Genomic DNA, 24,294 nt, shown 5'->3' with positions numbered 1-24,294 from the left:
CATTTTTTGACTCCATTTGTATATAAAACATTTGGAGGGAAAACTTTAGTATACCGTCCCAGGATTTGGGAAAAAATAGGTATGGTGGGATAGAGGAGGTTCTCCAGATCAAGAATATAATTACCACTATTTAAATTACATATTCTTTTGATTTATAATTACTTTTACACTTATATTTTTAAAGTATTGATAAAATTAAATCGTTTGTACACATTTATTTAAAGGGCTGCTATATATACATATTCTTTCGATTTAAAATTACTTTTACACTTATATTTTTAATTTTTATGTTCACTTCATTAAATCGTTTGTACACATTTATTTTACATTATATAGTGCAAAAATGGGTTTATAATAATATTAAATTTATTGTTCAAATATTCACTGTATATATTCTTGACCTGGAGAACCTCCTCTATCCGACCATACCCATTTTATTCTCGAAATCCCGGGACGGTATTATAAAGCCAAACGAAGACCAACATGAAGAGATTCAAGAGCTGTAATTTCATCCAGAAAAAACAACGGTTTGGTGTGGTTTGTGGACCAGTGGAATCATCGGTTCATATTTCTTCCAAAATGATGTCGGTGAGAACGTAACCGTCATTGGCGACCGTTATCGTGCCATGATAACCGACTATTTGATGCCTGAAATAGAAGCTAGTGATCTCGGCGATACTTGGTTTCAATAAGATGGAGTCACTTCCACGCATTATGCCACGCATCGCATTATTCAATGCATTTATTGAGAGAACACTTCGTTGGGCAGATAATTTCGCGTTTTGGGCTGGTCGATTAACCACCAAGCTCGTGTGATATCACACCGTTAGACTTTTTCTTGTGAGGATATTTAAAGTCTAAAATCTATGCGGACAATACCGCTTCGTTTCAGGTCTTGGAGCAAAACATGACTCGTGTCATTCGCTCGAACGAGTCATCGAAAATTGGACTCAACGGATGGACCAACTGAGACCAACATTTGAAATCTTCAAAAAATAAATGCCAACGAATTTTCTTTCGAGCTATAATAAATACTCTCCACTACATTTGAAGTTTGTGTGTTTTTTCTTTAAAAAAGTAAGGAAAGTATGAATGAAGCATACGCGCCAAATAGCACGTTGTCTCCCTCCCCATTTTTACTCTAATATGAATTTATTTTATTTCTCTTTCACTCAAATTTCACTCTTTATTTGTTTTTATTATTATATTCTGTTGCTGTTTTGTTTCTTTTTAGCGCGCGCTTACGTGACGTCATTACTATCAATGTTTTTTTTTTATTGATGTACACACTAACAAATTAATTATGGCAAGTTTTATGTGAGTTCATCAACAATTGAATTTACACTTGCGGTCATTTAGTAGACGCCAACGCCTTCAGTAAAACTAACATTGTGTGATATACATACAGTGGCGAGCAAAACCGTTCGGAAGTTGGCTATAAGAAAACAATGCAATGAAGTTGGTTCCCGTGGAGGGACGCTCACAATTGGTAACAAACGCTGATGCTAAGGAAATAGTGAGACAACTCCTTAAAGCGGATAATAGTACACCGAAGGAGGCTGTCAGCGAATGGACGCTCAGAGAAGTCTTCAAAGAATTGGTTTTGTGGCCGCTGTTAAACAGAAGAAACCTGCTCTGTCTAATAAAAATATTATTACATAAAAACTGGTACGTGGAAGACTGGAAAAAGGCTAGCTGGTCGGATGAAACGAAAATCAAAAGCTTCCAATCAGATAGCAAACAATACTACTGTCGACGCCCACATGAAAATCTTCAAAGAACTCATGAGCGACAGACTTTAAAATACGATGGAGGCAGTCTCATGGTATGGCGGCGTTTCACTTGGTGGAACATTGGTCCTTTGCTAAGATCACTGGAATTTTGAAAAAATAACACTTTTTGTATAATTTTCAGTACAATTTATAGGCTTTATGGATCAGTGTGCTTATTCAGAAGAAGATATCGTTTTTCAACAGTATAACTATCCGAAACACCTACCAAAATTGGCACTCGCTGGCTCTAAAGTGAACGATTTCAACTCATCCAATAACCAACACAAAGTCCCGAACTTATTGCTAAAGACCAATGACTTCAAATAACCCAATAAGAAGTAATATAATGGTACTAATCACAACTTCTTGGCCATACTACATCACAATCGCAATAATTCGGTTGTTGTACGTGCTGTGTCGCACGTAGCCTCTTCTTGTTGGAACCAGATGTTGTCAAGATCAACTTCTTCCGATTGCGGCTATAAAAAGTTGGTTATCATCGCTCTATGCCTCTCTCCATTGACAGTAACAGTAAGCAGTATGGACCGATGATTCCACCAGACCTAAGACCTTATCAAATTGTCAATTTAGGTGAAAGTTAAGGTTGTTCATAGTCGTTGCATTCGCGACTCGGCTTCCACGTCACTGTTGACAGTCATAACTACGAAGTCGTAGATAATTTCGTCTATCATGGAACCAGCATTAACACCAACAACAACTGCAGCCTCGAAATCCAACGCAGAATAACTCTTGCCAACAGGTGCTACTTCGAACTGAGTAGGCAATTGAGACATAAAGTCCTCTCTCGACGTACAAAGACCAAACTCTACAAGTCACTCACCGTGCTGCTATATGATGCAGAAGCATGGAATTATTCATGAAAATCTTTTGGTGACATACCAAATATTGGCACATATCTTTGAGCACTACTCTACTTCATAAGAATCTGTTGTCAATGAGGTCGAAGGCCTTACAAACAAACCTTTATCTACGATCGGCGACTTAGATATTTTTAGAGTACAACGAGATTACAGCGGAACAATATATTTCACAATTATTATCCACAAAATGATAAACCGATTACCGATTACGACTATTTTAAATTTGTATAAATATGTTATTGAAACTAAACCATGAATTTCAAGTCTAATCGCGTGAGGATTCACCAACACTACTAAACACAATTATTGGTTTCGTTGGTACGACTTAGACGTAACCTAAGTTCTGCTCTCAGTCTCGGTGCTGAAGCAAATTAAAATTTACGTCATTAATTAAAATCGTCAACAAGATGTTCTTGAAATTCTAATAAAGCGAGTACATAAACCGATTATGGACCGCATTAAAAATGCTTTCATACTTCGAACGCGCCACAACAATATCAACGGCACATAACTGCTTCGTTGGATAAGTTAGAGAATATCTGAAGTACTTTAAGCTCACTTTCGACAGTTCATAGGAATTGGCGGAACCTTTTCTGTTGACGAAGATTACATGCAAAAGAACACGAGCAACTAGCAAGTGCTAAAAAAAAAGAGTGAAAGTGAGGTTAAGAGGGAGGGGTGAAAAGCGGTGAGTGCAGGTACCTTGGGGATTGAAAACTCAATGAATGCCGTTGAATGAAGACAAATGATGAAAGGTAAAACCACAATAAATTCAAAGCCGGAAAATCTCTTTTAATTAAGCATAAGAATGGAAGCAAAGCGAAATTACTAAAGATTATGGAAAAAGTAATGAGCATGTGTGGGTTTTAAATGAATGAGATAGAAAGATTGTATATAAGCATATGCGTTCATATATACAGCACCATCTATACTAAAGAATACTGGATGGTGCAAAGATATTAAAGCGACAACAATGAGCAGCATAGCAACGGAATTACTGCTTCCAAAATCAGAAAAAAATTAGTAATCCACAAATTTCTATATAGATACCATACATACATATGTATGTATATGTATGTATGTATGTATATCTAACCAATACCAATGTGAATTCATAATTGTTTACGACAAATCATTTAATATAATAAAACACAATTACGTAATTGTGATAACAGAATGATGAAGCGACACAAAAAGAAATTGAAGAAATAAAAAGAAACTCCAGTTTGAGTCAGCGGCACTGTGTTGAAAGAAAAAAGTAATATTTTTATCGAAAAAATATTTGCACACAAATTTATCATTCAATTACGCGGTAATCATCCCTTAAAAAGTATAAAAAATGTACGGTTATACAATAACTTATGAGTTAGAACACTGTTACCTTGTAACCCTATAACTTATTTCTTTCATAAACCATATGAGAAGTAGTAACATTTTCTTCCCAAAACTTTAATACATACTTTCAAAAAAAAAAAGTAGTATCAGGTATTTATGTATTGGCAAAGCTACTTAAGAAAAGATATTATGCGATCCTATAACCAAGATACAGCGATAATTATGGTTAATCTGAATTAAGGCGATTTTACTTTAAGAAAACGGAGAGATTTGCAAATATACAATTATTATATATTGGTCATAAGTGTCATATATAGAAAGGTTGTCCATTTGAATCTCATGTATCAAAGAGGTGGAAGAGAAACTTAACCACTCTTATGGCTAGACATTTTCGTTATAGTTCAGTCATTTAATCTTAACTTAGGTAAGAATCTCGGAATTCGATATACCCATTTATATGTCTGTAAATACTTGTATATTGACACCCTAAAGTTGTCTCAAAACCTACATATGGTAGGGTATACCTACCCTATTACTTACTATAATGACTGGACTATTAATGTTTTGGGTATGAAGCATGTCAGTGCTAGACTCTTGAATCTTTTGCAAAACCGGCGTCATGTGGAGGTAGCAAAAGCGAAGCTTGACAACATAGCTAAGGACCCTACATTTATCAAATGAAACGGGGGTTTATGAATATGCGATCAATCCAACAAATGGCGATCCAAAAAAAGACAGACCGAAAAAAAACACGTCAAAGTCGGTCAGAAATCAAGATGGTGCTCTTCTTTTTCTATGATTATCGTAAACTGATTCACCATATAATCGTTCCAGAGAAGATTAATGGATTTTTCACTACGTCACAATCTAGCAAAATAACTGTATTAGAGAGACTTGGCTTCCTGTGACTTGTTTCAGTTTTCGAAACTGAAAAATCCGTTGGGGGAACGCGCCATGACTCCATTAAAATCCGTGAAAATGTTATTTTATATGTCATTCTGGATCAAATGGTCATATGATATAAGCGCTTAGTTTATCTGTAATTTATTTTCAAGCTTTTTGGAAAAATGTTAAAAAATACAATTATATGCTTATCATTCTAGAATACAGAAACTGTTTTAACAGCAAATTTGTTGAGTTTTAGAACTCTATAAGGCAGACGCTTATACCGTTTTCTTCGCTGGTTCATCGTGTGCAGTCCACTCTGAATTCTGGTGACGGACAGAGTCCAAATAATGTTGATCAATCTGAACGACGTTTTCAGCAACATTTATTCCCCAAAAATAAATGCTTCAAACGAACACGAAATTCCTTTTTATCTATTTTTTTCACTATAATAAAAGTTGCTTCACTCAGAATGACATAATTCACAAACTAATAATACGACAGCTGTCAAATTAAGTAAGGACTAACTAAACAGTGTATGGATTTAAAATAGCATAGCTTGAGATCAAGAATGATAAGTTGTCTATTAGGGGGTTACATGGGTTTACGGGTTTCAAAAAATCGTATTGCTTTTTATTGTCTTATTAAATTCTACAACACTTCTAAAATATTGCATTAAATTTTCATGTCGATCCGAGTAATAGTGTCACAGATATAGCCTTGAGAACTTGTGCGCTCGAGGCTGGCTAAGCTAAGTTCGCCGTCTTTAAACGCATTTTTCTCGAAACTGTTTTTTGAAGTCGGCTGGCAAGACTTCTCGAGAACTACTCAACCGAACTTGATGAAATTTTACACAGGTCTTTGAAATATAATTCTTACAGACTTGGACGAAGGATTTTTTTTCGATTAGAACTATTTGAAAAAGAAAATGTCGGAAAATTTTCACTGAAATTTTATTTTTTTGTAAAATTGTCCGCCAAAAATGCAATTTTCAGTTTTCTTCCTTCGTCCAAGTTCTAAGTTAAGGTTTTAACTAAACACGTATTTTTTACTTTAGATGATCCTGTAAGGAGTTATTCTGCCAACGCGGGCGCATCTTTTTTCCGAGCGGTCACCGGAAATGGCGTCGCAATGGCCGAGTTTAAAATATTTTTTTCCAAAAATTTCAGAATTTCTTTGTTAATAGTGTATGTTTGTAACAATAAAAACATTCTAAAAAAATATTTCTTCTTTTTTATAAGAAAAAATTGTTGAAAGAAGGCTGTTTTTTAGCCGAGGAAACCCATGTGATGCCTTAACAAAACTATTAAGTATGCATTTTGTCGTTATTACTACTCAATATTTTTTTTTAATTCCATTACTTTTTTATACTTTTCATTCACTTTGCTTAAGCGATCGTATGTTATCTACAAGTTTCCAATCAGGCCGAACTCAGCACAGTAATTGTGAGTGGTAAATCAGTAAATGCGGAAAACATAATTTATAAAAACAAAATAAAAAATAAAACGCTTATTTAAACAAACATACTATATACTAGCTACAAAGATAGTAACTGTGATGTGAGACAATAAAGAGCAAACCGAAAAACCACAAGCGATAAAATTGTGAAGATAACAAAACGTAGTTTAAGCAAAGCACACCGATCGTTGGCGGCCTGGAGTTATGGGTAGAGCAAAAGGCCAAAAAAAGCTAAGTCTCAAGTAAATGACAACGGTTGTTGCCGTTGCTATTGTTGTTGTTGTTTGCAAATTGTTACCATTATTTTATTGCAGAGCTTAAAAATTAAGTTTGCGTCAGGTTTTTCCTTTTTCATTGTGATTTGCTTTTTATAAAGGCGTGTTCACTGCACTGTACTACACACATTGCACAGACACACACATGCGCATTTATGCACACCACTTTGAGCACAGGCGACATCAAACAGTCAACCAAGCGAGATCGGTTAACCAATGGGGCCGACTCATACCGGCAAACTTGGCTGGCATGAATCATCCGACAAAGCGAGAATGCACACAAATGCATACATATGTACGTAGTAGCTATAAACTTACATGCGTACATACATACATATGAATAAAGATATGTACATATGTATATATGAATGTATATATAAAATGTACATATTTACTTTGTGAAAATGGGGGACAAAGAAACAGCAACCTGCACTTCAATTAATGATGGTTTAAAAACATTATAACAGCAAATGAAACCGCAACAACACAACCAAAACATCAAAAACAACAAAAACAAGAAGAACAACAATCGACATGAAATACAACATAGTAAGATCATTTCAATCGATCGTTCAACAGCTGCTCCCAGTTGCTGTTGCGAAAAAGCGCCAAAAGAAATATTGTAGCTGCACACACATATGCACCTAGTACTGTATATATGTATGTGCATACATACATATGTATACATAAACTCGCATACTGATATGAACTCTTATGCACTGTGAGCATTTATGTTACCGGCTGAGAGTTTGTAACTTGTATTGTTATTTTTGCTGATTTTTTTTTGTTGGTGCTTTGACTTTTGGGCGCCGCTGGTGCCGATTGAGTAAATGTTTCGCGCACTGAATATATTTCTGTATGTAGTTATGTACATATGAATGTATTATATGTATACATAAATGTTAGCACTTAAAGGGTTATGTTAGGTGGCTGATCCGCCAAAATGGTAAAAAATATGCGATTTTCTATACTATTTTGTTGAAAATTTGTTTGTTGACATTTTTTTTATAACATTTTTAACAATATTTCATTTTCAGGTTAGGCTTGATAAACTTATGCCAACGATCTTTCCAGTCCTCAAACACTTTTTGGGCTGGCCTCCAGCTCCTTCAGCGAATTTTCATCTCTGCGAGCGCCAAAAAATGGGTCCCACGAAGCGGCAATTTCAGTTTGGGGAACGAGAAAAAAATCACTTGGAGCCAAATCTGGTAAATACGGTGGTTGATCGATGGTACTCATTGCGGTTTTTGGCTTAAACTTCGGTCACAATCGTGTCTCGATGCGATGGTGCATTATCATCGTGTGAAATACATGAATTGTTCTTCCACAATTCCGGCCGTTTTCGACAGATGTTCTCATGCGAACGCTTCAACGGCCAAATAGAACTCCTTATTGCGCCTCCGGAACAAATTCATGATGCACCAAACCACGAATATCGAAAAAACTAACGCCCCTTCGATTTTTGAACGGCTTTGGAGTGGTTTTTTTGGTTTTGGCTCGTTTTTTTCCTCCATTCCGATGATTGTTGACTTGTTTGCATGTCAAACTCATAAACCCATGTTTCAGTTGCAGTTACAATACTCTCCATGAATGTGAGATCGGAATTCGCACCCTAAAATATATCCAAAGAGACCTGTTTGTGGTACTCTTTTTGAAAACAATTCAGCTTTATCGGGACGAGTCGAGCAAGAACGCGTTACATACCCAAAATATCCATCAAAATCATTCGAACGGACTCGCGAGAGATGTCGAGCTAGCCGGCAGCACATGGGGAAAACATAAAGAAACCTTGTTGGCAACATACAAGGCAATCGGCCGGCCGGTCCCTAACTACACCGCACCAATATGGTCGCCAGGATGCAGTGAAATGCAGACGAGGAAGCTGCAGACTTGTCAGAATTCTACACACCTTTTGATGTCTCACAGTTAAGGAGCTGGGTGCTTTCGCAGAAATCATATCTGCAGTCACCTGATTGGAGCGGAACCGCATCCTAGGAGCATCAAGAGGTCCTTCCTCAACTACGTTGACGACATTTAACAATACGCCGACCAGACTTCGGACGCAACTATCTTCATACATTCACTGACCGCCATTCACAGTGGAGCCATTAACATCTTCACCGACTCGCTCTCAGTGAATGGCGTACTTGGAGTCGAATTATCACCCATTGCAGACGAAGCGCTCGAGTTGCCGCGAGAAAAGAAAGTGACCCTTGCGCAGATCCGTTCTGGATACTGTAGCAGGTTAACATTCTGGATACTGTAGCAGGTTAACTTATCCAGAAAAGTCGCTGACATATCAAGCTTATGTTCAGCGTGCAATGAGTCCCCACATGACACTCTTTGCATGCCCTGCAAAACCTACACATCGAACACTCTTCTCCCTTTGGTCCACCCCATCGAAACAGCACGTTTCCTGGGCCAACCGTTGGATGACGTTGATGACAATTTATCTAATCCTTATCATCCTAACGAGGATTAGATACACGTAACAACAACAACAACCAGCTCTCAGTAGCAGTTTCAAATTCAATACAAAATTGCCGTCTCTCTCTTTCTCGGAACAACAATCTATGTCACTAATATTAAAAAAAAAAAAAAAAAAAAAAAGCCGCCGATCAGCCGACAAATGAGCAGCTTTTGGACGAGCACATGACGTCTGTAAAGTTTCAGATATAGATCTCAAAACCTGAGAGACTATTTAGGGTATATACGGATAGACAGGTAGAAGGAAATTGAGTATTTTTATAATTAATGTTCGATCTCACTGGCGATTCTAAAAAGTCCTGCTGGCTTGGTGATATTTTACTCAAAATCAAGCGGTTTTAAGGGTCTTAATAGGGAACTTTTTAATTTTATACATCCAAAATATATTACGCGAAAATAAAAATTTTTGATCTAATTCAGGCAGACACGTTATAGTCACCTTTTTATGAATTTGATTTCAATTTCAAAAACCACCTCCATAAAACCATTTTTTTAACCACAAAGCAACACTGAAACACCCGTTACCCATTATTCATACCCTACCTAAACAATAAATACTGGTCAACACTCAGTGGTTTGCATCGATTATATTCAATAAATGTAAGACAATTAAAAAAAAACCGTATTCTTGAAACTAAATAAAGCCATAAATGCTTAGTAAAAGGGACACCAAGCACAGATAAATTGTGTTTTTGCATAAATAAAATGGCGAATGGGGGCAAAATGAAATATGATCAAGTGTTATGGATCGACAGCAACACCACAAAAGATTAATTTGCGGAAAAACAAAAATGATAAAAAAAACGCTTTCTGAAAACTGGTTTTGGGCTTAACTGTACAAACGCAAACTTATTGTGGCTTAATAAATGTATTTCTTGATAGTTTCAAGCATTATTAAGGATGTGGTGGAAAGAGGGTCACACTATTTGTATGAGTTACTGTGTGATCGATCACTTGCAGAACGAAAAACGATCAAAAATGGTAAACCGTTGCAGTAAATGGAGTTATTCACATACAAGAAACATTAAAAAATTATAGTCGATTAAAGTTATGTCTTGTGCAATATTAATAAGTTTCAGTGTTTACGCGAGGAATGTACAAAAGTGATCGTGGTCATAATATTTTCAAACTGATATTTTGGTTAATAAATCGAAAATTTACTTTCAGCATAGTAATGTTGATTTGTATAGTAATGTTAGAGCAAACATTTGCTCTTTAAGGCTTTCTAAGTCACTACTTTTTGTGATCTAATTAGCGATCGCGTTGTGTGATCGTGTGAGCTTCAATATTAAGAAAAATTTGTATGATAGGTGTGGGAAAGACGACAATTTAAGCTGTCACTCTACTTTTTTGCTGGCAATTGCTTTGATTTCACAATCGCATTGGACACAGTAAACGTTCGTTGATCGTGACAACGCGATCTTGAAATGAATTACAAGTTTTATAAGCTGATTTGGATGTGTTTTCATGAGTGAAAACATAATTAGATAATTGCAATTACAAGCAAATTGCCTTTGAAGTATTTCTTTCATATTCCTCATAATGTTTACTTAGGATTTTATATTAGCGAGAAGTTTTCATTTCAAATAGTATAAGCTGATTTCATCGAACATAAAAATTAAGAACATTTAAGGTTACAAATTTTATTTTAAATCCTTGCTCTATTTTCTGTAAAATTTGCTAAAAGAAAGAAAGCTTGCACCGAAGCTGAAGTAGTATTCAGAGTTATAAAAGATTCCTTGCAAGAACTTAATACCGATCGTTTAGTTTGTATGACAGATTTAGCTGCTTTTGTGATCCGAACTGAACAAATTCGGCGGAGATTTAATTATTCTTCTTCTTCTTTATTGGCGTAGACAGCGCTTACGGGGTTATAGCCGAGTTTACAACAGCCCGCCAGTTCTTCTTCCTTTTCGCTGCTTGATGCCACCTGGTCTTTCCAACGGATTGGAAGCCTTACTCTTCTTAGAGGATGGAGTCATATGTAGAAGTTCACGCAAGTGAGGAAAGTTCTTTGACTGCCATTCACTTGGCAGTGATCAGAAACGATTATTTTACATATGGCTCGAACAGCTCACGACTTCCGATCTTAAGACCAAGTATACTCTGGTAGCCAAAGAACATCTGCTTGAAGGCGAGGTAAATTGAGAAGGCGGACCATCCCAGGGTGTTCTAACGCTGGCAAACGCAACGTTAATAATAATATAAGATCACAACTGAAAACGACGGCAGGTATTCAAATACGCGCTCTGAGCTCTACTAATGCTTGCCAGAGTTCGACCGCTGATCAAAGGAACTCTAATAATACCAATAGGAACATGAGATCATAACCAAAAACGTTGGCAGGTGTTCAAATATGCGCTCAGAGCTCGACCTTACTTGTCGGAGTTCGACTGCAGATAAACGGAACCCTAATAATACTAATGGGAAGAAGAAGTTATAACCAAAAACGACGGTAGGTATTCAAATATGCGCTCAGAGCTCGACCATGCTTGTAAACGGACGGACGGCAGGTATTCGAATAGAAAGATATGAATGGTTAAAGATGTTGCTTATTTCATTAGAACACATTTTTATAAAGAGAATACGAAATTTTTGAACTCCAAGAATTTCGATAGTAATTTTCGTTGAGTAGATGTTTCTGAAGATGATTTGATGAGGGACTGCTGAATACTTTGACGTAGAACCAACAGCTTAATTGCTAAATAAGTAAACATAAATATTTCTAAGAAGAAAGCAGAAGACTTTTCTCTCAAGACAAATACTTTTGTCTAAAGACACCGAGCTTTTTAAGCTTAAATGAAACAAACGCTATGATTTAAACTTAAGCTTATCTAAACTCAAGTTCAATCTAAGCCGCTTGTCACACGTTTAGTAATTTTTACTGAGAAGTAACGGTATCTACTTACAAGTAGAGAGTATAAAAGCCACATCACTTATTTGAATTTCACAATGCAAGCCATAATAAAATGTGACACCGCATGAAAGATCAACAGACAAAGATCGAAAAGCCATGGATTTTCGTGCTTCTCGGAATAAGCAAATGAGTAATAAAAGAATGCACACATAAAAGCATGTTGCAACACGAACAGCTGTGAAAACAGGTATACGAGAATTAAAAAGAAATAAAATGCAAGATGATTTGAGTTCAGACGCAACTTTCGAATGAAACAAAGAACGAGGAAATACGAAAAAAATGAACAGCTTGAAACGAGGTTGCTGGCAAACGGGAAATAACGCAGTGCTGAACAACAGAAAATCATGAACAAAGTACGAGTTAAAGACAGTCAGTCAAACAAGTCAAACACCTTATTAAATGGAGTGAAAATTATAGGTAGAACTTGTGTAGCAGCTGTCAATGGTAATGATAGTGAGAAGGGAAGGGCTCTCAGACATATGCCAGCTTTATTGTTAACCTTTTAAGAGTGCTTAATGTATTCGTTGAGTAATTGTTATTTATAATAAGCCATTTTTTCCACTTGCAGCATGTGAATGACTATTGGAGAGCCACGAATCGAACAAACTAGTGATAAACGAACTACTAAATTAAATAGCAAAAGTTTATGTCACTGAAATGAGGTATCTAATGGGTGATCCAAAAAAAGGTACTTTCAATAGACTTTTTTTGGCATTTCATCATGGAAAGACTTACGCCTAAACAACGTTTACAAATACAAATCGTTCAACTTTATTACGAAAATTCACGTTCTGCGCTTCGCTCAACGCATAGTCAACATAATCGGTCACTGAGCTTACTTTTCGCAACACCATCACCTATCTTGAGACCCAGCATTCATTACTGGATAATATTCGACCGACATTCGACATTCGCAGCAATTCTGACTGACGTATGAGATCTTAAATTCAAAACGTATAAAATTCAGCTTGTAGAAGAACTGAAACCGCTTTTAAAAAGTTCCAAGAGGATACGACGTTTTCGAGCTAAATTTTGTTCAGCGATGTTCATTTCTGACCCAATGGGTATGTAAACAAGCAAAATTACCGCATTTGGAACGAAGAGCAACCTAAAGATATTCAAGAGCTGCCATTTTATACAGAAAAAATCCGTTTGGTGGGGTTTGTGGGTCGGTGGCATCATCGGTCCATATTTCTTCAAAAATGATGCCAGTGAGAACGTAACCGTCAATGGCGACCGTTATCGCGCCATGATAACCAACTGTTTGATGCCTAAAATTGGAGCTACTGATCTCGGCGACATTTGGTTTCAACAAGACGGCGTCACTTTCCACATATCGCATCAATCCATGGATTTATTGAGAGAACTCTTCGGTGAGCATATAGTTTCACGTTTTGATCCGATTGATTTGGCCACCATTGGTGGTGTGATATCACACCGTTAAACTTTTTCCTGTGGAGATACATATGTAAAGTCTAAAGCCTATGCGGACACCCCCACTTCGATTCAGACCTTGGAGTGAAAACGTCACGCATATCACTCGCAAGTTACCTGTCAAAATGCTCGAACGAGTCATGGAAAATTGGACTCAACGAATGAGCCATCTGAGACGCAACCGCGGCCAACATTTCAAAAACTTGAATGCCAAAGAGTGTTCTTTCAAATGATAATGAATATTCCTCATTTCCTAATTAATTTTGAACTTTATTACAAAAAAATAGGGAACCTCGAATGGACCACCCTTTATTTCAGGCTATTTTAAATAAACTCGAGACAGATTCATTTATTGCTCTAGTTCGAAGCAGAAGTTAGGTAGTCTGTCACTGACTGAGGAAGTTTTTTTTGGAACCCACTTTTATCTTGGATACCTTGAAAGTGTTTCATGCTAAAAAACAAGCTATTTGCTTTTCCGAAACTGATCCAATGGCCCAAAGGTACTACAGTTCAGACAGTAGAGCTCAGCTGTAAGCAATTTCGAATTTAATCGTATTTAGAATATAATTTACTTTCCATTTGAAGCAGCAGGCCCACTTAAATAGATCCAAGTAGAATAATGATAAAACATAAATTCTTCATTAAAAGCCATTACCATTTTAGGTGTTTTAAGGCCAAACATAGTGCGAGTCGCCTCCAAGTTGGTGCATCCTGGGTAACGCTAAATGACCTGAGGCCTGCACGGCCTTTCAACTCCTGGACGACTTGAGCTTAGAAACTGGATTTTGAGTGGGATTAGCTCTATAACCGGCGGACACAGTGAAACATCTAGAGCTCATTCTGGAAAGGAACTTTTATGGAAGCCGAATGTCGAAGAGAGAGCAAAAAAGGCATCGATTGGCTGTCGAGGAGCTATTGGCAAAAGATGGGGTCTCTCACTGAAAGTGGTTCTCTGCCTACGACACCATAGTCAAGCCCATTATGTTGTATGGAGTCTTTATGTTGTGGAGGGCTCTAGAAAAGACCACACTTGCAAAGAAACTCGAGAGCGCTAAGGTCCACGCCAACCATGGCACTTCACGCCATCTTGCACATAGTGCCTGTAGACGTCGTCGGAGAGTGTATGGTTGCAAAAGTTGTTAACAGACTTAGAAAATCTGGGCTCTTAAAAGAGCACGTATCTAAACGCTTGGATATCAGCACACACGTTGACTCTGGCAGCTCCTTTTGTGCCCTTATACCGACGAGGGAGTTGTGGGTGGGAAGAAGTTGTTAGTCAAAGTTTGGGGGGAAGGTTGGTGGAGAGATTTACTGTCAGGAGCTCTCTATCAACTCCAGCATTGTCTTCCAAGCCGAGGTTGCAGCCATTAAGGTAACAGCAGATCTACTGCTCCGGAGTGCAGCCTCCTTCTGAGCAGTGACTATTCATTCAGAGTGGATCGGTGTTCCTGTACCCTCTTGTGTATTACTACTATATAGATAGCTGGGCTTCGCGGAAGCTTGGCCAGCACTGGGCCACCATCGGTACATGTGCTGTCGCAAAGCTCTTTGGGCTAAGTTCGTTCGCAAGAGATCTATTGATCTTTTTGGCTGAAGTAGGGTTTGCCTCTCACTAGTTGAAAAGCTTTTAACAGGTTATTGCCTTATTGGCGTTCATGCTGTAAGATGGAGAATCTATTCTAACTTAAGCTAACCTATGATATTTAAGCCGAATAAGATTTCAACAACATTCCTATTGCGTATCTTGGAGAAATTTATAAGTTTAAAGGTCATTGAAGCGCCGTAATAGTCAAGGTCTTATGTCGAGTATTTGATTTCAAGTTGATTTCGTAAGATTAATGGAAATAAATCAAGTTGAAAGAACAGTACTCTCCCAGAAAAAAATCATTTTTTAAGGAGTTTGTTAAAGTATCTTATTTAGGGATGAGGTTTCCTGACTTCAAACATAAAACAAAAGCTTGGCACTGACAAGTAAAATATCGCCCTCCAGGGAAATCGCTCTTTTGCAATTCGTAAGAGGTGGCGAAACCAAATAAAAAATTACCTCGAAGTGTGCACTTACGAAATGTATATATTCTTTTTTTTCCCCAATTTATCACAACAACCTCATATTATTGTTCGGATCAACACTAAAATAGGCAAATATGACTAGTTGTCAATAAGTACATTTGATTGAACTAAATTAGAAAGCCAATACTTGCCTATCGGACCATCAATCAGTCAGCGCATAAGCCAGCAGAGCGAAATAAGCAGCATAGGTAGATCTGCTGATAGCGATAAGACAGACGACATTGGGTTTTTGCGTCTAATTAACTAACTAATCAGTCAGCCTACTAGATGGCTGTTATTATAGGCAATATTATATTTATTTTAAGCGCAGAATAATGAGCATCAACAACGGCTATATTTGTATGTGTGTATTTTTTAAATAAAAAATTACGAAAAAACAAAAATAATGGTATAATCTTGTCGCAGATGCACGCATAACATACAACTGTCAATTTAAATTAAGTGCCGATTTCCTGCAAATAAATTAAATGAGCTTTGTGGGTATGTACATAAGTATGACAGCCTTTCAGTGTTGCAGCCGGTGGTTGTTATAAGCATATTTTTTATTTATTTTCTTATATATTTATTTGCTATTTATTCTGCTTCGATAGCAATTTTGGTTTATTTGTATATCGGTTGGGTACTCACCTAAACGCAGTTCTCCGAAATTACCACAGCCAATTTTTTTACCAACACGAAAATTTGGTCCGACCATAAGTACCCCCGTGGAGGCGCCTACAGCTTGGCGGGTGGCATACATGTTGCCAGAGCTGGTTGTGTTACGCGTTCCGCCGCCTCCACCACCTCCGCCGCCGCCACCACCACCGGTACCTGATGTTCCAGCAGCCTGTGTTCCACCACCACTACAAAAACAAAAAACAAAGAGAAGAAGAGTATGTATTAGCACAACTTTCATTGTTTGTAATAAGAATTAATTTGCAACAAAGCAAGCGGTTATTGAAAAAAATGTATTTCTTAAACAATTTTTATAAAAAAAAAAAATGAAAATTATATTTTTTGCTGTAAAGTTGCCGTTAGTTGCGGTACACAAACCGCTTACGGGTGTTTGTTTACCAGCTGCGCTTAAACAACTTCACCAAATTGCTTTTATAGACACTTTTATCGGTTTCCTGCATTCTCAATATTTTTGAAAAATGTATCGAAATGCAGATGTGTATTTTGTTTTCATGTTAATGGCATTTTTGTGGCAACAGTAAACGTACAAATATTTCCGGATATCTTTTAGAAATTTCGGCGCCATGCTTTATGCGCTTTCAACAACAACAACACACGCACAATTATTACACATTGACATTAAGTATTGAAATTTTGATTTTCGCCTTGTTCAAAATTTTGAAAATTCTAATTTTTTCTCTTTATAAATGTTTACTTTATTCGTTTTCTATTTTTTTTTTTTTGGTTTTAGTTTTTTCCGTTATACACAATTAAGCGCGGTTTGTATGTATGTAATTTGGTTAGAAGCTTTAATTATTTGGTTTTGGTTTCAAATACGTACACATTGCCTGTCGAAACTTCCATTGACGCGACATGGAGTTAATATCGAATTTCAAATGCCAAAAATTGTGTTTTATAGGTGTGTGTTTTTTTTTCTTTCACCGAACAGTTATTTTTTGATTTTGTTTATGAGCCAAAATGGAAATAGTACAAGAAAAGTAAATTTTGTTTCAACTTGAAGTACAACTACAGGAGTTGCTGTTCATGGCGAAGCGCTTTTTTGTAAAGTGAAAATAAATAAATGTAAATAATTGGAAAAGTTTTTTTTTTTAGAAAAGGATAGATAATTTTTGAAAGCAAAATGTAAATAATTTGAACATTTTTTTTAGAACTGGGTACAATATAATTTTTGAAAGCAAAAAACAAAAAACAATTAGGATGACATCCACTCGAAAATAAAGCTAAAATAACAAAAATGAAAGCAAAAATAATTCAAAGGAAATGAAAAAAAAATGTTATACTAAATAATTAAAAAAAACCAAAACTTTGTTATTTGAATTTTTCACATAAATTTTGAGATTAGTCCAAATCTTGTTGGTGCGAAAGTTGTAGTTCGTTTCATTACCAACAACTTTGCCATACAACTTTTTTCTATAAGACTCGTAGTTTTGCCGGAAATCGAGATAAACCGTTTTTAACACTTAAAAACTCAATCCCGTTCTTCACTATTCTCGACTTCACCGCACGTAAATTATTTTGTTCCTCATTTTTGTTATTTCGCCTTTCGTTTCAAATGGATTACACCTTACTATGTTTTTTTTTTAATTATTGCCATTTTCAAAGGCTTCTGAACCAGTATATTTTGCGATTGTAGAAATTTGATAGACCTAGTTTTGCAGCCACGTCTTATAGTCAGAAGTAGTCATACATTTAGTTGTAACACTAAACTATAGTACATATGTACTATAAATACCCGCGCTATTATGAGGGCTATAGAAATTCTGGCAAGGGAGAGTGGTTTTTGGGCTGTCAAAATTTCATCAGCTCTCAAACTTTCGTTTGGAACACATGTTATTATAGTGTAGTCATACATTTAGTTGTAACACTAAAATGGTGTACTATTATTTTTAGGGGAAAGTGGGGTTAGCTCTCAAACATTTGGACCAGGTCACATATACTCATGATCGAAGAGAAAGCAACGCCGTACAATGGCGAAAAGTTCTACAAATTTTAGTGCGCTTGGGTTCACAGTGGCTCCTCAACTGTACCAATTTAAATAGATTCACAGGGAATTCACTATAGACATCATCACATATTAAAATATTTTAAATATGTTCTGAACGTATTTTGGTTGTCTCATACATCCAACTTCAGGGATAAACTTTTGTATAGAAAAAACAGCAAAAATCCACATTCAGAGAGTAAATTTTGTGTATAAAGAAAAAATGGGAAAAAGTTGAGTCCGGAGAGCTTCAGAATTTTAGCCAAATTTAAATACATGATAATGATAATATTGCTCGAAGGACTAAATCTCATTAGCTTTAAAGGAATATGCTTCAGAATAATACTTCAGACTCTACAATACATAGTATATGCTAATACAGGAGTTTCCAATAATATAATTTCTTAAAAACAACACAGCAATTTTTAAGAAAATTAAATTTTTTTTATTTAATGTGAAGTACAATCGATACAATTAAGTTCTGAATATAACATCATTCAAATGGCCTCCACTTTTCGAATTCTTTTTGCACTAAATTAAGTCGTACATCATGAATAACACGTTCAATGCTGACTTCTAAAGCTTGAAGAGACTCTGATCTTATTGCTAAACACCAATGACTTCAAATACCTCCTCGAGAAGTAGTCGAATGGTGTTAAATCACAACATCTTGGAGGCCATTCAATATCACAACTTCTTGAAATAATCAAATCTCCAAACTTTTTTCGCAATATTTAGATTGTTGCAAGTGGTATGTGGCATGTAGCCCCATCTTGTTTGAACCGGATGTTGTCATGTTCTAACCACGGCCATAAAAAATTGGTTATCATCGATTTATACCGCTCTTCATTGGCAGTAACGGTGTCATCAGCGTCATGAAGAAGTACGGACCGATGATTTTACCAGACCAAGAACCGCACCAAACTGTCAATTTAGATAAATATAACGGCTGATCATGAATAATTTGTGGTCCAGTAGCGACAGTTTTGTTTATTTACCCCACCACTCAGGTGAAAGTGAGCCTCATTGGAGAAGATGATTTCCTTAAAAAAATCGTTATAGTTTTCAAGTTGTTTCAAGAACAAATCGCCAAATTCACGACGTTTACGGTGGTCCAATAACTTTAGTTCTTGAGTGTGAACAATTTTATACAGATACAAGCCCAAATCCTTTCTCAAAATCTGTCAGATTCTGATTTAAAACAAACCCAAATCTTGAGAACATCTTGCAATCGACAATTTTTAGTCTTCAGCAACACTTGCTTCAATGGCAGCAATATTTTCATTACTTCGAGCCGTTCTTTATCTTATTGGCACTTAAACATTATTTAAAGCAATTGTACGCTCGAAATTTTTAACAATTCGACGAATAGCGGGCACAGTGGGAGAATTGTTGCGAACATAAAATGAAAACAACTACGCTAAAATCGAAAAAGTAGCCTATTTTATGCTGTTTGCTTACATCCACCTCGACCTTTCAGAGAGAATTATTGATTATCCAAGAAGCTCAAAAAGTTATGAGCAAACAACCAGCAGTTTATAGTTCTTTTCACTGAAACTATACCCTTACTTAACACCAAAATATCCAACAGTCAGCCAGATATTGTTAGCAAGCAGTTTTACATAACGACAGCAAAATTATTTGCATGATAAATGAAATCTCATAAAACATGACTAATAAACAAAAAGTGGACGGTACACAGCTGTTCGAGAATTTATTGAGATCTCAAAAATACGAATTTAAGACAAATAGCACAAATAATTATGCTCACAAATTAATGGCGCAGAAACATTCGTCAAACTGGCGGCAATTTGATGCATGCAATGAAGCCTAAAATAATATGAGAAGATTTTCGCAGGAAAGCACATTTGTAAATACGACAAATAAAGCGGAAAATCAATATACAATGGCTGAGCAAAATGTACAAATAAAATCTGTATTTTATATGTAAAAACATAGCAGATAAAGATTTAGGGCTTCATGGCATAGTAGATGCTCCAAAAAATACTCAAAGTAAGTAGGAAAGGGAAAGTGGTTCGCAGACAGACAGCTTTGTTATGTACGAGTACAAACGAATGTAGCTCTGAATTATGAGCATTGACAGGCAGACAAGTAATATAAAGTAAAATTTTGTAGAGCAATTTGGAAAGCTATGAAATGGACAAAAACGAAAGATGCAAAGAAGCGAAAGCAAAATGGTTTGTTGGCGGCAATCTTAGTAGCGAGGTGAAGTAAGTTTCTACCGCCGCAGCAGAAAAAAATTTGGAGCTTGAGAGCAATTTGCTGTGATGGAATAAGGGAAGAGAAATAAAAAATAATAATTTAGTTATTGTGTGGTTATTGTGATTACTTTGAGTTAAGAAAATGAAAATAAAAAAGGTCCTTTCTTTTTTTAGAGAGATTTTGTTGTAAGGCATAAATACCACTTAAAAAAAAATTAATCCATAATTTAATAGATAGCAGGATACATTATTATTAGCCAAATATGTACTTTCTTTTTATAGACTTCGAAGTTCTCGAAACAACAAAACAAATTATAATGATTTCAAAAACTATAGAGTACTATTGCCACAAACATAACTTCACTTTTTAAGGTTTCTACAAATAAGGCAATTAAATCAAATCAATCTAATCGATGACGATGGAGCAGACGTTCCGACCGACCATAAAGAACAATTTCGAATAGCAGTTACCCGTCTGGAGAACAACAAAGCGGCGGACCTATGGATTGCCGACCGAGCTATTCAAATACAGCAGCGTAGAACTGATGATGAGGAGCATGCATCAGCTTTTTTGTAGAATACGGTCGGACGAAAGCATGCCCTACGATTGGAATTTAAGTGTTGGGCAGAATTCATAAAAACGGAGACTCCACAATCTGCGCCAACGATCATGCGTACCGTGCGAAAAATTAAAACCCACCGTCAACAAACTTATTGGATCAGTGTGGCTTCAGAGCTGGAAAATCAAACACTGAACAGATATTCACCATGCGCCAAATCTTGAAAAAGACCCTTGAAAGGAAGATACACGACACACACAACCTCTTGATCGATTTTAAAGACACCCTCGACAGCACGAAAGGGAACTGCCTCTATGCTGCTATGCCAGAATTTGTTATCCCCGCAAAACTAATACGGCTATGTAAACTGACGGTAAGCAATACCAAGCTCTCACAGGATCTCTCTATCGCGCGACTTCTTCAATCTACTCTTGGCGACTTGGCTCTCACATCACTATTGATAGTGATAACTACGAAGTCGTACATACATAATTGCGTCTATCTTGGATCCAGCATTAACACTAACAACAACATCAGCCTCGAAATCCAACGCAGAATAATTCTTGGCAAAAGGTGCTACTTCGGACTAAATAGAAACAAAGGAAAATTCTACATGTGAGCCATCATCTCCAACCTACTATGTTGTGCAGAGGCATGGACGATGACAACGTCTGACGAGTTTTCGAGAGAAAGGTTTATGGAAAATGTGCGACATATACGACGACATATAGTTTAGCGAATTAAAAGACAGCGGCTGCGCTAGCTAGGTCATGTTGGCCGAATGAATGAAAAAACTCTAGCTTTGATAGTATCCGACGCAGTACCCGCCGGGGGAAGCAGAGCAAGACAAAGACCGCCATTCCTTTGGAAAGACCAGGTGGAGAAAGCAGCAACAGTTGAGAAGAAACCCTTTAATACCCGGTTTAAGCCAGAAGGCAGTTCTTCATAAAAAGGGTTCATAATGCTTTGATTGGAGTTTTTTTTTTAACTTAAAGGATAAATAATATTTTCTATATAATCAACGAAGCGAAAAAGTCAGAAAAAAATTATATTTACGATGTTAGCAGCTGAAAAGCGTTGAACGGAAAATATCGAAGCAATAATCGTCACATATTATGTTCAAAAAAAAATCAAAATTATTCTTGCAAATAAAAAATAAAGAAATATCATAAGAAAGAAGAAATCAAGTGAGAGGAGTATAAGAAAGAGAGAGAGAGAAATCAGAATAATAGTCAGGTGAAAATATGACGGGAAAGCGAAACGCTCCATGCAACATTTAGCGACATTTTATGAACTTGTAGCAACATATGTAAACACTGTTGGCACATTGTAGGCCACAGGCAACCAAAGGACAATGACATTTTCGCCACACACGGACATTGGTGACCAAGCAGAAGCCGAAAATGACGAAGAATAAGTCATGAAATAGAAGCCATAAATAGCGAATGAAAAACCGCGTTCCACGCAAAAAGCGCTAAAAGTGTCATACTTGACTATATTTGCCATTCACGCGAGTGAGACCCGACACACACACACACACGCACACATGTGAGTTGTGGTTTTTCTTCTCTTGAGTTTTTTTGTTAGTTCAGTACAGTTGGAGGCAGCATGACTCATGGCGATTGTTTGCTGCCACAACGCGGCGACAATGGCAAGTGTGGCAAGCGCACAGGCGGCAAGTGAAGAGGGTGGAGCGCAGTCGCACTTAACACATGAATATGTATGTATGTGTTTACAAGCGATAAAAAATTCACAATTATTTAAGTATGAATGTGTAATTGCACATGTTGTTGTATGTATGTATGTTTTTAGTGCTTTTTATTCATGTTTGCTTTTTGTGCGACATGCGAGATTCGACGCGGCCCGCTGCCGCATGTGCAGGCGCTTGTGCGAAAACGCTTAATTGCGTTAAAATGCAAACGAAAGGGATTACAATTAACACAAAAAACACGAGTAGTGTTGAATGGTGTTGATCTGCGTGCCAGTGTGCTAGTGTGCAAGTGTGCAGCGCACAGCGGGGGTTGGTGCATGACACAAATGACATACATATGTATGTACATGTGACTCGTGTTGGCAGTGTATGCGTGTTGTTGCAAAAGTAAAACTATTCAATATTCATGTGACAAGCTTAGCGAAGGCGAATGCTTATAGAATTATGCATGCAACAGCGCAGAAAAACAAACATGGAAGTATACAATAGCAAAAACAAAGAATTGAGGTAAAGCGCATGGCAAAAAGAGAATATAGCGAGTAGACAAACGTTAAAATAAGGCAAAGTAATTAAAATGATAAAAATTAAAAGATAAAATAAAAAAGTAATATGAAAATGAATGAAAATAAAATTAGAAAGAGAAATGCTGGAATCAAAAATTAAGACAAAATTAAATAATCACGAATAATATCATTTTAAATAAAGTTAATAAAAATAAAATACAAATACAGGGTTCGGCACTCGAAGTGTAGCCAACTTCAGACCGTTCGCGCAGCTGTCGCATTGGAATCAGCTGTTAATAAATTTGCTGAACGACACGTGAGATGGTTCATGATCACACACCGAAAGCATCAATCAAGGAGAGAGCGAAGCAGTTGTTTCGCTTGGCCGAAAGCTGTCAAATTCCGAAAATTTTGTTTTCTGACGAAAAAATTTTACTTGACCGACCGTTCATACGAGAATCTAATAGCCCTGACAGACGAGCAAAATTAATGCGCTTTAAGCAACGCTAATGCGCATTGAAATTTTATGGTGACAGACGGCAGACTTGTGCATTTGGACAGCTGATAGTGAAATTTGATTATTTATTAAAACAAAAAGTGAAATGGAAGTGTGTGAAAAAGTGAAGAATATTGGAAAAATGGATATCAAACTGTGCGTTGTTTATTTTCAGCCATCCAAAAATATTAAAATTTGTTTTTGTGAATATACTTGCACATAATTTAATTAGCAATATAAAAACTGTTTACCTCTGAAGCTGTAAAAACAAACAAGGCGGCAGATTTCAAGCGACATCTGTCTAACAATTGCAAAAATCTGTCATTTTTAACCAATGTTGCCTACTTAATTCAGCCAAATGCACGAAATTCTTGTGCATTACAAACTTGCATTCACATGGCTCAAATGCGCAAATAAATGTAAATTAAGCCCGCTAATGCATATTAGCGCTGTCGTCTGTCAGGGCTATAAGTCATCGGTTGGCCACCAGGAGGCAGCACCCGCCCAAAATAATGGTTTGGGCCGCTGTCACCGCAGATGGGAGCTCTCAAATTGTTTTCATCGAACCTGGCGTCAAAATAAATGCGACATATTATCGAGAAAGTGTTCAGGAGGCTGCTTTGAAGCCGTGG

At 36.7% G+C, this 24,294-nt stretch overlaps 1 protein-coding gene across 26 annotated transcripts in view; it reads right to left on the bottom strand.

The window, feature by feature from the left end:
- The window catches only part of LOC126751242 (casein kinase I), a 137,367-nt gene that overhangs the window by 51,002 nt on the left and 62,071 nt on the right, over positions 1-24,294 (bottom strand). For all 26 annotated transcript variants that reach the window (XM_050461338.1, XM_050461328.1, XM_050461331.1 and 23 more), the window contains one exon: positions 16,142-16,356. In XM_050461338.1, coding sequence (XP_050317295.1) covers positions 16,142-16,253 — 112 coding nt within the window. In that variant the 5' untranslated portion in view covers positions 16,254-16,356. The remainder of the gene's footprint in view (positions 1-16,141; positions 16,357-24,294) is intronic.

The sequence above is a fragment of the Bactrocera neohumeralis genome, chromosome 2 (genome assembly GCF_024586455.1).
Source record: "Bactrocera neohumeralis isolate Rockhampton chromosome 2, APGP_CSIRO_Bneo_wtdbg2-racon-allhic-juicebox.fasta_v2, whole genome shotgun sequence".
NCBI classification, from domain to species: domain Eukaryota; kingdom Metazoa; phylum Arthropoda; class Insecta; order Diptera; family Tephritidae; genus Bactrocera; species Bactrocera neohumeralis.
This window is presented reverse-complemented; position numbering and strand designations above follow the sequence as displayed.